The sequence below is a fragment of the Parambassis ranga genome, chromosome 4 (genome assembly GCF_900634625.1).
Source record: "Parambassis ranga chromosome 4, fParRan2.1, whole genome shotgun sequence".
Classification (NCBI taxonomy): Eukaryota; Metazoa; Chordata; class Actinopteri; family Ambassidae; genus Parambassis; species Parambassis ranga.
Genome location: NC_041025.1, coordinates 19,486,940 through 19,498,983, shown reverse-complemented (window position 1 = coordinate 19,498,983; position 12,044 = coordinate 19,486,940). Strand labels below are relative to the sequence as shown.

General features: G+C 38.5%; 1 protein-coding gene across 1 annotated transcript; it reads left to right on the top strand.

Annotated features, from left to right (window-relative positions):
- Window positions 1-1,290: 1,290 nt before the first annotated feature.
- On the top strand, window positions 1,291-11,167 carry LOC114434205 (complement factor H-like). The gene is made up of 20 exons (XM_028403221.1): window positions 1,291-1,451; window positions 1,519-1,701; window positions 3,258-3,363; window positions 3,460-3,536; window positions 3,633-3,815; window positions 4,089-4,271; window positions 4,368-4,556; window positions 4,640-4,819; window positions 5,027-5,197; window positions 5,803-5,961; window positions 6,118-6,276; window positions 6,379-6,534; window positions 6,878-7,063; window positions 7,226-7,390; window positions 7,618-7,720; window positions 7,989-8,065; window positions 9,081-9,269; window positions 9,398-9,580; window positions 10,540-10,722; window positions 10,850-11,167. Exons 1-20 carry the CDS (start codon window positions 1,382-1,384, stop codon window positions 11,038-11,040), a joined length of 3,093 nt encoding a protein of 1,030 aa, XP_028259022.1. The 5' UTR covers window positions 1,291-1,381; the 3' UTR covers window positions 11,041-11,167.
- The last annotated feature ends 877 nt before the right edge of the window (window positions 11,168-12,044 follow it).

Below are 12,044 nucleotides of genomic sequence, written 5' to 3'. Positions count from 1 at the left end.
TTCTTTCTGAACTATGGCCTCCAAAAGCCTTATCACTCGAGCATTACTTCACATCTCTCTCATTCTGCTTTGTCAGCAATGGGGGGGGGGGTCCAGTCTACTGTCATAATCCTCCAACAGTCAACAGAAGTGGCCCGACAGCATAACTGTCAGGTCCCCATCTGGTTGTGAAGGGCTTTTATTTTGATTATATTTCCTGTTTTATTTTGGTAGTTTCTAACTCTCCTCTCGTTTCAGGTGTCTTGTCTTCCTCTCCTCGTGTGTCCCGCCCTAATGTGTTTCACCTGTGTCTGATTGCCTTTCCTGCCCTTTATTTATTGTCCATGTCCCCCGTCACTCTTGGCCAGACCGTCCTGTGTCTTTGTTCCGAGCGTTCCAGCCTTTAAGATTTCCAGTGATTTCCTTTGGGTTTGACTGTGGATTACCGTTTGCTTGCTCCCTTTTGGTACCTTTACTGCTTTACTTTGTTTTTGACCAGTTTTGCCTCCTGACTATAAAAGACGTCTTTCCCTTTTGGTACTGTTGCGCTCTTGGTTTGACTGCAGCATACCGAACTTTGGCCTGGACCTAGACTCTAAAGACTGTCTGCCTCTTTTCTGCCGTTGCCCTGTTGGACTGCCTTTTTTATGTACCAAACTCAAGACTAAATGAAACAGTCAGTTTCGAGTCTTAACCTTCTGGTAAACCTGACAATAATAACTAATAAAAAAAAGGGGAAAACTTTATCATAGATGTGTCATAGATAAACAAAAAGGCAAACGTACACTGTCACTCCTCTGTTTTTGTGCCAGTTGTCTTTAGTGACGCATGTTCGAAATGCGTTTTACTATTAATATAAAGACATATTGAGAAACAAAAGCAAATCCAGGGTTGCACAACAGATTTTTTTAGTCACATTGTTTATTTATTAGGCTAACCACCACAAACATATTTACAATGCCTGAGGAGACCCTGACCAGATGATTGGATTGCAGTGCATTTTGTTTGCTTTGTTGATTTTTACAAATGATTACCAGAAAGGCAAAAGCAAATAAAACCTTTACCAGTAATGCTTGATAAATACAGTAAGCACCTTAAAAATATCCAGCAATGTTCTTTTGTTGAAGCAATTTCCTTTCATTAATCTTTAAGGGGACATTCTGGTCTTTTTAAGGCGTTAGGAGTTCAGTGTGTGATTTTATCACTTCTTTTTTTTGCTGTGTCTCTCTCTCTCTCTGTCTGATCTGTGGGGGCTGGAACAAACTTGAGCAAATCATTAAGCAACATTTCTCTTTTGTCCCCCCGCCCCTTATGTGACATCCAAAGTTGCTTGTGTGTATAATAGTGTTTCATTGTCAGAGTGTGTAGTTCTCTTTAGTGGTTCTGGGGTAATGACGGGAAAATGCATCTAATAACCAAATCCTGCGTCCTATTGTTGTGGATGCAGACACTGGGCTTTGTGAACAGCCAAGGTAAGATGCAGATGTTTGAGTTGAGATGATGATGAAATAATTTCAACGTATTCTTTTTGTCCCCCAGATTGCACTCTCGAACAGTTTACTTCAAGCAACTTGTACGATACAAATTTTGACATAAGTAATTTGGCATCAAGCTACCGTCAAGGAAAAGAAGTGAGAGTGCCCTGCATTGTTGGCTACAGTGGGTTTTTCAAGCTGATTTGTACTGAGAACGGATGGCAATCTAGAAGCAAAAAATGTGAACGTAAGTGTTTTTTTTTATTATTATTTAATTTTTTTGTGTGTGAAAACTACGGAAAGCAGCTTTAGCCAAAACAAAAAATAAATAACAGTTATTTGTTATTATTTATTTAATGACACATTAATTTCATGGCTTTCCATTCCTAATATACAAAAACAAGGATAAGGTTAAGTCCAGACCAAAGAGGCTGGTGCAGCCATCTTGTTGTGGAAGCAATGTCTAACAGAGACGGTTTTGACAGTGACCACCAGGCTAAAACGGGATATAAGGGCATTAAGAAATAAATATGGCAGTACATAACTAATATGGTTATTTATGTATTTATGAAGCAGCTTTCCCTTTAAAACAGGCACAAAGATTAGCATTTTCTTTGGTGGCATACAGTGCGACCTATCCGTCTAGACTGTTTTGGTATGAGATGCATAGTTTTGGTGATATTTTTTCCTATTTATTAGAACAACATGTCAAACAGCTTTTGTAGGAGAAGAGTGAAGAGAAATGTGAAAAGTTATGGGTGATTAAAAAGTAAAGTTTTTTTTGGCTCTGTTACTTTAGCTGTCTAAAGACATAGATTTGTTTTAAAACAAATATTCATCTCTATGTCTTTATGAAAATGTCACTTAAGAAAACCCCTACACACTAAACTCTAGTGTGTAGGGGTTTTCTTCTTTAAGTGACCTCTGGATTATACTCGACCAAAGCCAAAAGTCTCACCACCAGATATATAGCTGCGAAGCCTCTGAGCCAGGACCAGCAGACCTGCTCCTCTGCCCCACCTTCCACCTCCTCCCCCTACATAGGAAGCCTGACAACCCCCCCCCCCCCCCCCCCCACCCCACCCAACCGCCGTTGACTTTGAACTGTTTGTTTAACCCTCAAGCGTCATTGGGGACTTTTTTGTCTACTTGGGTAATTTTTGCCTCTTTACCTGGCCACTATTTAATCTGCGTTGGTGCATATGGCACAATTTTTTGTAACAAAGACTCTCTCTAGACACATTTTAGAATTCAAATTTAAATTTGTCAAATACATCACCAGAACATGGTGAAACAAATTTACTACCCTTACACACTTATCACCCTTACTATCATACTTACAAAAAACTGCTTTTTTCTGCATAAATATGTTGAACAACTTCAATTTCCTCAAAATGATTTAATGTTTGGTAGAAAAAATATTAAGCAGTTTTTTGGAAGTGGTCATTTTTGTCCACAAATGATACAAAAGGGTAGTAAATTTTAAAACTGCTGCTACACAAAAACTAATAATGCATCAAACTCAATATTTTGGCTAATCTTTGACATATCCATGACAGATTAAAAAATAATGCCTCAGCCACCTACCTTGTTTTGTGGAAAATAACTAATTTTTTGTGTTTTCTTCATAAATAATTACTGTGACATTAAGTAATCAAAGTTTTTTGGAAGTGGACATTTTGTCCATAAATTACACAAAAGGGTAGTAATTTAGAGCGATGCCTGAGAGTTAAACATGTTGATCTTCCACATTTGGCACTGAGGTAATATAAAAGAATCCACATATGGTTCATTTGTTTATAGCAAAATCGTGTGGTCATCCGGGCGATGCTGACTTTGCAGACTTTAGTCTTGAATACGGAGATGATTATGTCTTTGGGTCACGAGTTGTCTACACCTGCCACAAAGGGTATGAAAATAACAATCCCTATAAGTATGTATTTGGAACCTTTTTTCCTCCAAATTTGACTTCTTCTTATAATTTATTGCTATTGTTTATCTTCAGTTTTCATATGGTCAGTCGCAAAAACTACCGGCGCTGCATGGCAAATGGCTGGGACGGCAAGATTCCAGTTTGTGAAGGTAAGAGTTTGAACAACAGGGATTTCTTTATGATGTTTTGAAACTAAAAAAAAAACTAAATGCATTGTATTTTCTTCATGTTTTTTTCCCCTGCAGCAAAAAAGTGTTCAGCGATTAAGCTTGGTGACCATATCATAGTTTCTGGGGATATGGAAGAGGCGAACTATGGAAACGCGCTTCGATTTAGATGCAGAGACAGCAATCATGCCCTGTACGGCAGTGCAGAGATAAATTGCAAAGAGAACGGAGAGTGGAGTGACAGTCCTCCTGAATGCAGAGGTATGGCACACAATAAATTAGAAAATACTTTATTTATCCCAAGCTAGGGAACATTAAACACTAAAATGAGGACTGTGTGCCAAATAAGATGTTCTTGTTCTTTATACGTTTCCTGTCTGCATACTATAATTACACACACTGTGCCACATGTAGTGTAGTATTGTAAACAATGGAGTAGAAGCATGCTCTACTTAGGCAATGGTATCATGGATTGTGTTCTGTGCACCAACACAGACTCTAGTGTTAATACTGTAACTGTTTACTCTTTAACAGGAGTCACATGTAGCAGACCTCAGATCCAACGTGGACATGTGACTGGAGATACACAGGTGTACAACAAAGATCAATACCTCACCTTTGAGTGTGATGATGGATATCAACCTGTTGAAGACAGGCCGTCAAAATGCTCTAAAGTAGGAAACAGAGCCGAGTGGAGCCCCACACCTATGTGTGAAGGTAAGTATCACAAACAAAGTAATTCTGTTTTTGGCCAAATTCATCACTCTTACTATACAAAAACAGATAATGTGCTTTATTTCCCAACAAATACAGGAATCAAATGCAAAGTGAAACTGACACAAGGAACACAATATAACCCCCCTTACAAAGATGTATTTTTACCTGGTGAAACATTAAGAGTTATGTGTGGAGAAAGAGAATGGATTTCAAACCGTCAGACCACTTCAGCAGAGACCACATGCCAAGACGACGGACAGTGGACGATAGACCCAGTATGCAGAGGTATGAAACTGCATTATAAGATCATTGTTCTTTTTTTCCACCACAGTAATCAATAAATCGAACAAGTCTTTGTCTCATTGTAGAGGTTACATGTAGCCGTCCACCGGACCGATCTCTGCAAAGGTGGGATGCTAATCGTGGACAACAGATAAAGCTGGGTGACAGTATATGGTACGACTGTAAACAAGGCTACAAGAAACCATCATATAACACTTGGGCTACATGCACCAGAGATGAGTGGACACCAAACCCACTCTGTAAAGGTATTGTGATGTTACCTTTGTGTTTCTCGTAGTCTGACTGTTTTTACAAGAATAGCTTTACACTGCAGCGTTACAACTTCCAATATAAATATCTGAATGATTGATTTACTAAACTTGCTGAATCAAATATAGAATATCGACTCTGATATGAATCCTGCTTTCACTATTTTATATTCCTTAAGTAACTATATCTAATTGTTTTTCCAGAGACGACTTGCCCCAGAAAAGTCTACCCACGTGCAGAAATTGTTGGAGACATTCAGTCTGAATACCGGTACAATCAACGTGTCGAGTATGCTTGTAACAATGGGTTTGAAGGAACATTTACTATAACCTGTAGGGATAACGGCTGGTCTCCTGCGTCTCAACAGTGTAGAGGTAAGAAAATATTATCATCTGTTTGTAATTGAATTTTTTTCAAGCATACTCCACAGATAAAGAGATTTTTAACCTCATGGTCACCAGGTGGTATGACAGATAATGTTCCTCTCACCATCTTGCATTTCTCTCTTTTCTTAATATTAACAGTACATTTAATCTGAGCACTCTTGCTTCTGTCAGAACTCCAGGACAACATACGGTACCAGTTGTAGATTGTAGACTATAAAAGCTGTAGCCCTACCTTGTGTAACATCATGGGTGTTTTATTGAGTCCATGTGGAGGCACGGCTCGAGCCCCTTTCGAGCGGTTAATATGACTGAAAATGAATTTCTGCAGTTTTTGGCACTTCATTGTTAACTTCATTTCAACTTCAACTTCAACTTCAAGTTTTTTTTTTGAATTAACAAAAACTTTTTGATTAACATTATTAAAATTCACAAAATGGTCAATATAATTTATGTATACTTATAGATATAACTACTACTTTTTACTTTGAACATATTTCAGTTATTAATTTGTTTCTTTCTATTCGATTTTCAAGTTTATGGACGGTTTTGTGTATAATAACTGTTCAATTTGTTTTGTTTTGGCTTTTTTTCAGTTATAACTTGTAACAGACTTGACATCGAAGATGCCACCAATTTCAACCCTAAATCAAAATACCAACACAATGAAGTAGTCACTTACAGTTGCAGGGTTGGTAAAACTTTAACTCTTACCTGTCAGAATGGTGATTGGATTGGGCCAAAGGCCTGTTCAGGTGAGTGTTCTGATCATCTATTCATCTACAAATTATCTTCAGTTATGTCAAATTTAGATTGTATTTTTAGTGTGATCTGATGAATCATCAGTTAGATTGTTTTTCGAGTGATGCAGTGTAAATGTATCCTCCTTCATTTCTTTATTCATAACACAGCATGTCCAAAAGCTACTATTGAACATGGATTCATTGCTGGCCCATACAACGACTTACTGTACTTTGCCTGTGATGAAGGCTATAAGCCTTTCACCAAAGGCTGGTGGGGTGAGGCCAAATGTAAAGACGGTCAGTGGTCTGGACTCCATAACTGCATTGGTAAATAACAATCATCTATCTCCAGCTTTAGAGTGCAGAATACCAATCTAAATGCTTTTGGAAATTGATAAATGTTGTGTATTTATTGTTTTGTGTGTTTAGCAAACACAACTTGTGGAGAACCTCCTCGGATTCCTAATGGGAAAATAAACTCTACAAATGGAAGGATCACTTGCAATGAAGGATACTCTACTCACACAACCTCTTTAGAATGTCATGAAGGAAAATGGAATTTAATAAACCCAAAAATCTGTCAACGTGAGTCTGTTTCAATACGTGCTTTTCTATTTCTACTTTTACATAAATGACATCACCACCATTGGGTACTTAAAGCCAGTATGTGTGTGTGTGTGTGTGTGTGTGTGTTTAAGAGTTTTTTTCTCGTATGTATTGTATTTATTGTTCTTTGATAAGCTACTACTACAATACTAAAACTGCTACATCCTTTTTTTGACTCATTCATTCAAATACATCCAGACTAGAGACTAGACCATCCTTGTTGATGTTCTGGTTTGTTTCATGTCTGTTAATCATGGTGTAAACCCTGTTTTTAGGTGGTATATGAATAAAATCATAACTAATGGTATCGTATGTGTTGCAGCTATCAATATCCTTTGCGATCACCCACCAAGGGTTAAGAATGCTGTTGTTTCTGGGTCGTATAAGAAGAAATACTTGGCTGGCAGTTTAGTAACTTATCAGTGTCGTGATAAGTACAAACCAGAGAGGGAACACAGACTCAGATGCATAGCTGGACAGTGGGAAGAGAAGAACATTAACTGTATACGTATGTACTTTGAATTATTACTGCTAATATGTATATATGCATTAATATTTTAAACCATTTTCTCAAATGGCACATTTGGAGATACTAGATTATGGACATCTTTAAAAGCAAAATAAATAGAGTACAGGACAGGACATTAGCATTGTTTTCTTGTCTTTCCAGCATACTGTGAGAGCCTCAGAGATGAGAGGAAGACAATGATCTTCACCACACAGAATCGGACGTATGTGAATGGTGATGTCATCAAATATAAGTGTTTCGCATCTGAAGAGGAAGGCAATGCGACATGTATGGACAGCGAGTGGATTACAACAGTGACTTGTAAAGGTAAGGAGGAGTATGAGCAGATACCTGATCAATAGAGGCAGTTCAGTGTGATAATCCCTCTGCTTATACTATACTTAACAGTGACCTTGGACTGTTACATAAACCACACAGAATAAAGTCTCATTTTCATTGCTGTTCAACTTTGTTTTGTTGGTTTCATCAAGTTATGTGCAGATTTTAATTAAGGACATGATCATGATCTTTTCCTCTTTTTTTTCTTTTTTCAGCAAAGACATGTGAGGAACCTGAAATTTTTAATGGCTACCATTATAGTCTCAATAATAGTGAACTGATTTATGGAGTAATTATCAAATACGTTTGTGACGACAGGTATGTAAATCTATAAATTAAATATTTGCACATTCACTTTTCAATAATCATTTAGTCCAGCAGGCAGGGACCATATGGATCCCCTCTTCGTGGAAGTCTGTGGAAATTAGTCCACAGCAATGTACAAAACCTATATGGCTACATCTAACATAGCTCAAAAACTAAGCAAGCACCTCATGTTTAAAGCAGTATTGTGCATACCATAGTAACGGTACAGTACAGTTTTTTTTTTTCAAAATGGAGAGCTTTATCATAGTTTTCATTGCAGGTATAAAATGGTGGGTGAAGGTGACACCAATAAGTGTTTATTGGATGGATGGGACAAACCTCATCCCACATGTCAACGTAAGTCTTCATTTCGGCTCCTCTTCATTTCTATTTTAATGCTCTTCATGTAGAGTACTTTAATAATAATAATAGTATAATAGTAGTATAGTATAATAGTAGTATAATAATACTAATAATAATTTAGAAATAATTGTGTGAAAGAGATGAAAACCGGACACCAGTAACTCCCCCTATGTCTCTGAAATCATAGAAGAATCTTCTGTGAAGTCACCCACAGCTTTCAGAGAAGTGGGGTTGAATTCATGTGGCCAGCAGTTGGGCTGTAGGCCCGAGTCTGCTTCAACTCCCTGTTAATCCAAATACAGGCATAGCTGTGGTTATAGATTATTATTTATGACAAATAATAATCTTCTCTTCTGTAAGTGAGTGATGGGCAGGTGCCAACTCACACAGACCGTACACAGATCACCACCTTGCAGCTTTCACCTCTTTACCAACATTTGGATTAACCAGGAGTTTAGGTGCCAAAATGGCCATAGTCAGAGCCTCCCACAGAGACTTAAAATGACCCTTCAGAAATCTCTGGGTGATGTCATAGAAGGTTCCATATTTATTTACACTTTAAGGATAGAGGGCAAAGTCAAAGGTCACCAGTGCTGTCAAAGTAAACTCACAAATAACACATTAATGAAAATTCAAGTTTAACACCATTCATTTATTTGAAGCATGATTACCCCCCCCCCCTCTCTCTCTCATTCTGATCTGAGAGAGACAATGAGAGAAAAGATACAGTGTCTGTACTTGTCTGTACTTGTGTTCCTGTTGTAAACATGATGTGACAAGGGGAGAGAAGATACGAATGAGTTCATAAATAAATGTATATATGTATATGAGAAATAGCCCCAGTAGTGGCAAAGAAGAGAAATGTGATCACAGTTATCAATCATGTTAATTGATTGACAGCACCAGTGAATGATGAGCCCATGTTTTCCTCCTTATGCTCACATTATGACGTACTTGTAAGGTCATGACTTGAACCATGCTGTTTTCATTGGTTTTGCATTATTTTCAGAAATCACTTGTGAACTCCGTGCTAGTGACCCAAATCTCAGAGTAAATCCCCAACCAGATGATAATGAACCCTTCACAGTTGGACGGAAGTTGCGGTTCTCCTGCATAGATGACCTTGGCCTGACGGGCCCTTCAGAAATTGAATGCTTAAACACTGGGCTTTGGAGTGATGACGTCCCAACCTGTTCTGGTACGTTCACCTTAATGCTTTACTTTGTCTGCATAGGACAGTAATTTGGATTAGAATTATTTGAGTCTAAAATATTTCAGGTTTGTACACTGTGAATATCATCTTAAAACAGACTCTCTTCAATACAGAGAAATGCCAAGTCACTAAACCACCACAGAATGTCAACGTAAACCCCCCGGAGGGCTCTCGACTCATGAAAGGAGAACAGTTAACTTTTTCTTGCCGTCAGCGTGGACAGGTTATTAAAGGGAAGACAACGGTTGAGTGTTTGGAAAATGCACAGTGGAGTGATGACTTTCCAACTTGTGGTGGTAAGTCATTCTCTGTCAGTGTGAATGGTGGGTAAATCCACATTTGTCTTACAGTGTGACAGCTGTCACCTCCACGTGTCCACATCCTCCTCCTCCTCCTCCTTGTATAGTGACATGCATTGTAACTTTTCATCATCGTACAATCTGCATGCATCAAACTTGACGTCGTACCAAAGCTTATTAGATCCACATTGCATAGTGTGTCATGCAATGGTCTTATAAGATTGATAAAAGTCGCACAGAGTATAGAGACCATAAAACATTAGCAGATTAAAAGAAGTCCTTGGAGAGAACCTGATCAAACTGATCCACCTGACCCATATATGACCCATATATATATGACCCATATATATAATTTATTATTTTTAGAAAATGATTGAAGATTAGACGTGACTGCCAAAAGTATGTGAACCTTTGCTTTTTGTATCCGCTGTGACCCTCTATGCAGCAAAAAACAGCAACTACATATTTCCAGTAACTGCTGATCCACAACAGCTTAGATGAATTTTAGCCCATTCCTCATTCTGAAATATTTTGTTGTCTTGCTGCATGACCCATTTTCCTCTTAGATTCAGATGTCATGACTTTTTTTCATGAAAATTTGCTTGTCTAGTTTAGAAATCAATTTTCAGTTACCAGAGGAACACCATTCCAGACCAAATGCTTTAAAGCAGGCCCATTATACTACCACCACCATGCTTCACAATGGAGACAAATGTTTTCCTTTTTTCATGTACAGATCTGTAAATACATAAAACAGAACCTTTCACCATATCAAACGCATTTCATCAAGCATACCTTATCATCATTATCACCACTCTTGGCTACCATGGTTACGAGTCTTAACAATACATGCAACCTGAACTAGGCAGGAGGTTACCAGGCGTTAAAATGGTGACTCGTGATAATTTTCACACTCTAAAATATGTACTTTTTTTGTCATTGTCACATTCTCATAGACCCTTCATATTGTGGGAAGCCACCACCTCTTCTAGATGGAGACACCGCTACAATAGTTTCCAAATCACAGTACAACCATAATGAGAAGGTTCAATATTCCTGTCAGAGGTTTTACATAATGCAGGGTGAGCCATACATGACATGCCTCAATGGTGAATGGATTGGAGAGATGAAATGCCTCCGTAAGTCAACGTCCACATTATATATTTTTCATTGTGCATTAATAAATAATTAATTAAATAAACCTGCATAACACTTTTATAACCAACTTCCTGTATGAAGCTCGATCTTTATCGCTGTCTCCTGCAGAGCCCTGCACTGTGGATAAAGCGGCCATGGATGAGCGCAACATTCGATTCAGATATACAGACAGAGATAAATTGTATGCACCTCATGGAGATCATCTCACATTCTATTGTACCAGAGGGACGCCTGATGACCAAATACCTATGCGTCAGATGTGTAACAATGGTGTGATAACTCTGCCCAGGTGTATGTAAAAGTTTGTCCTTTTTCACCTGCAAATGATAAACGCAAACACATAAGATGTTATACATGTTAACCAGACTGAAAAGTATACATGTACTTCAATGTGTGATCATTTCAATAAAAGCATGTACTCTCTGACGGTCTGTGTTCTGTGTCTGTATATACAAATACAGAACTACCACATACTATAAACACTGCAGCATGGTCACATGACTACAAGGTCACCACCAATTTCTAAACTTTCAGCTCTTCAGTACAAATTCTTTGCAACAACAAAACAAGCTTCACTGGCCGAGATGAGGTTAACATGCTAACACTTTTTAAAGTTTTGGTTGTGATGCTGGTCTCTGGGAAGGAGGTAGAAAAGATTCAAGGGTGTGATCAGAGCCGTCGCAACACGGTAGGCAAACCAGGCAATTCCCTAGGGCCCCGAGCATGAGAGGGGCCCTAAGACGGACAGTCAGTTAGCCCCACCATTCAACTACAGCTGTTTTGGCCCAGCGCAGTGACACATTCAAACCCCCCCCCCCCTCGCCCCGCCCCTACGGGGCCCTGTGTCAGCAGAGAGGAGCGGCACGTTCAAAATAAAGGAGGAGGAAGCACAAAGAAAGAAAGAAGAAGAAAGAAGAAGCGAAACGGGAGAGAGGTAAGAGTCTATGACACAGCGGAGCCTCATCTTACTCCACCACTGTTTGTCTTTTTTCACATTGTATCACAAAACACTTTTAGAGACGCAGGCTTCACGTCACTACAGCCTCCTTTATACTGCAGCCTGAATGTTCACTGTGAGTCGCTCTGCGTACAAACGTCTGCTAAATGAGTTACAAACGTCAATATAATGACGTGATATAAAACGTAAATGTATATAAAAACGTAAATGAAGCTGTAAAGTAGCTTGTTAGCTCATGCAGCAACAGTGTGTAGCTGCTATGCTAATGATACTTTAGCTTGTTTAGCATTAAGCTAAGTGCTGCTGTTACAACTTACTGTTAGAGTTAATGACCTCTAAACCACA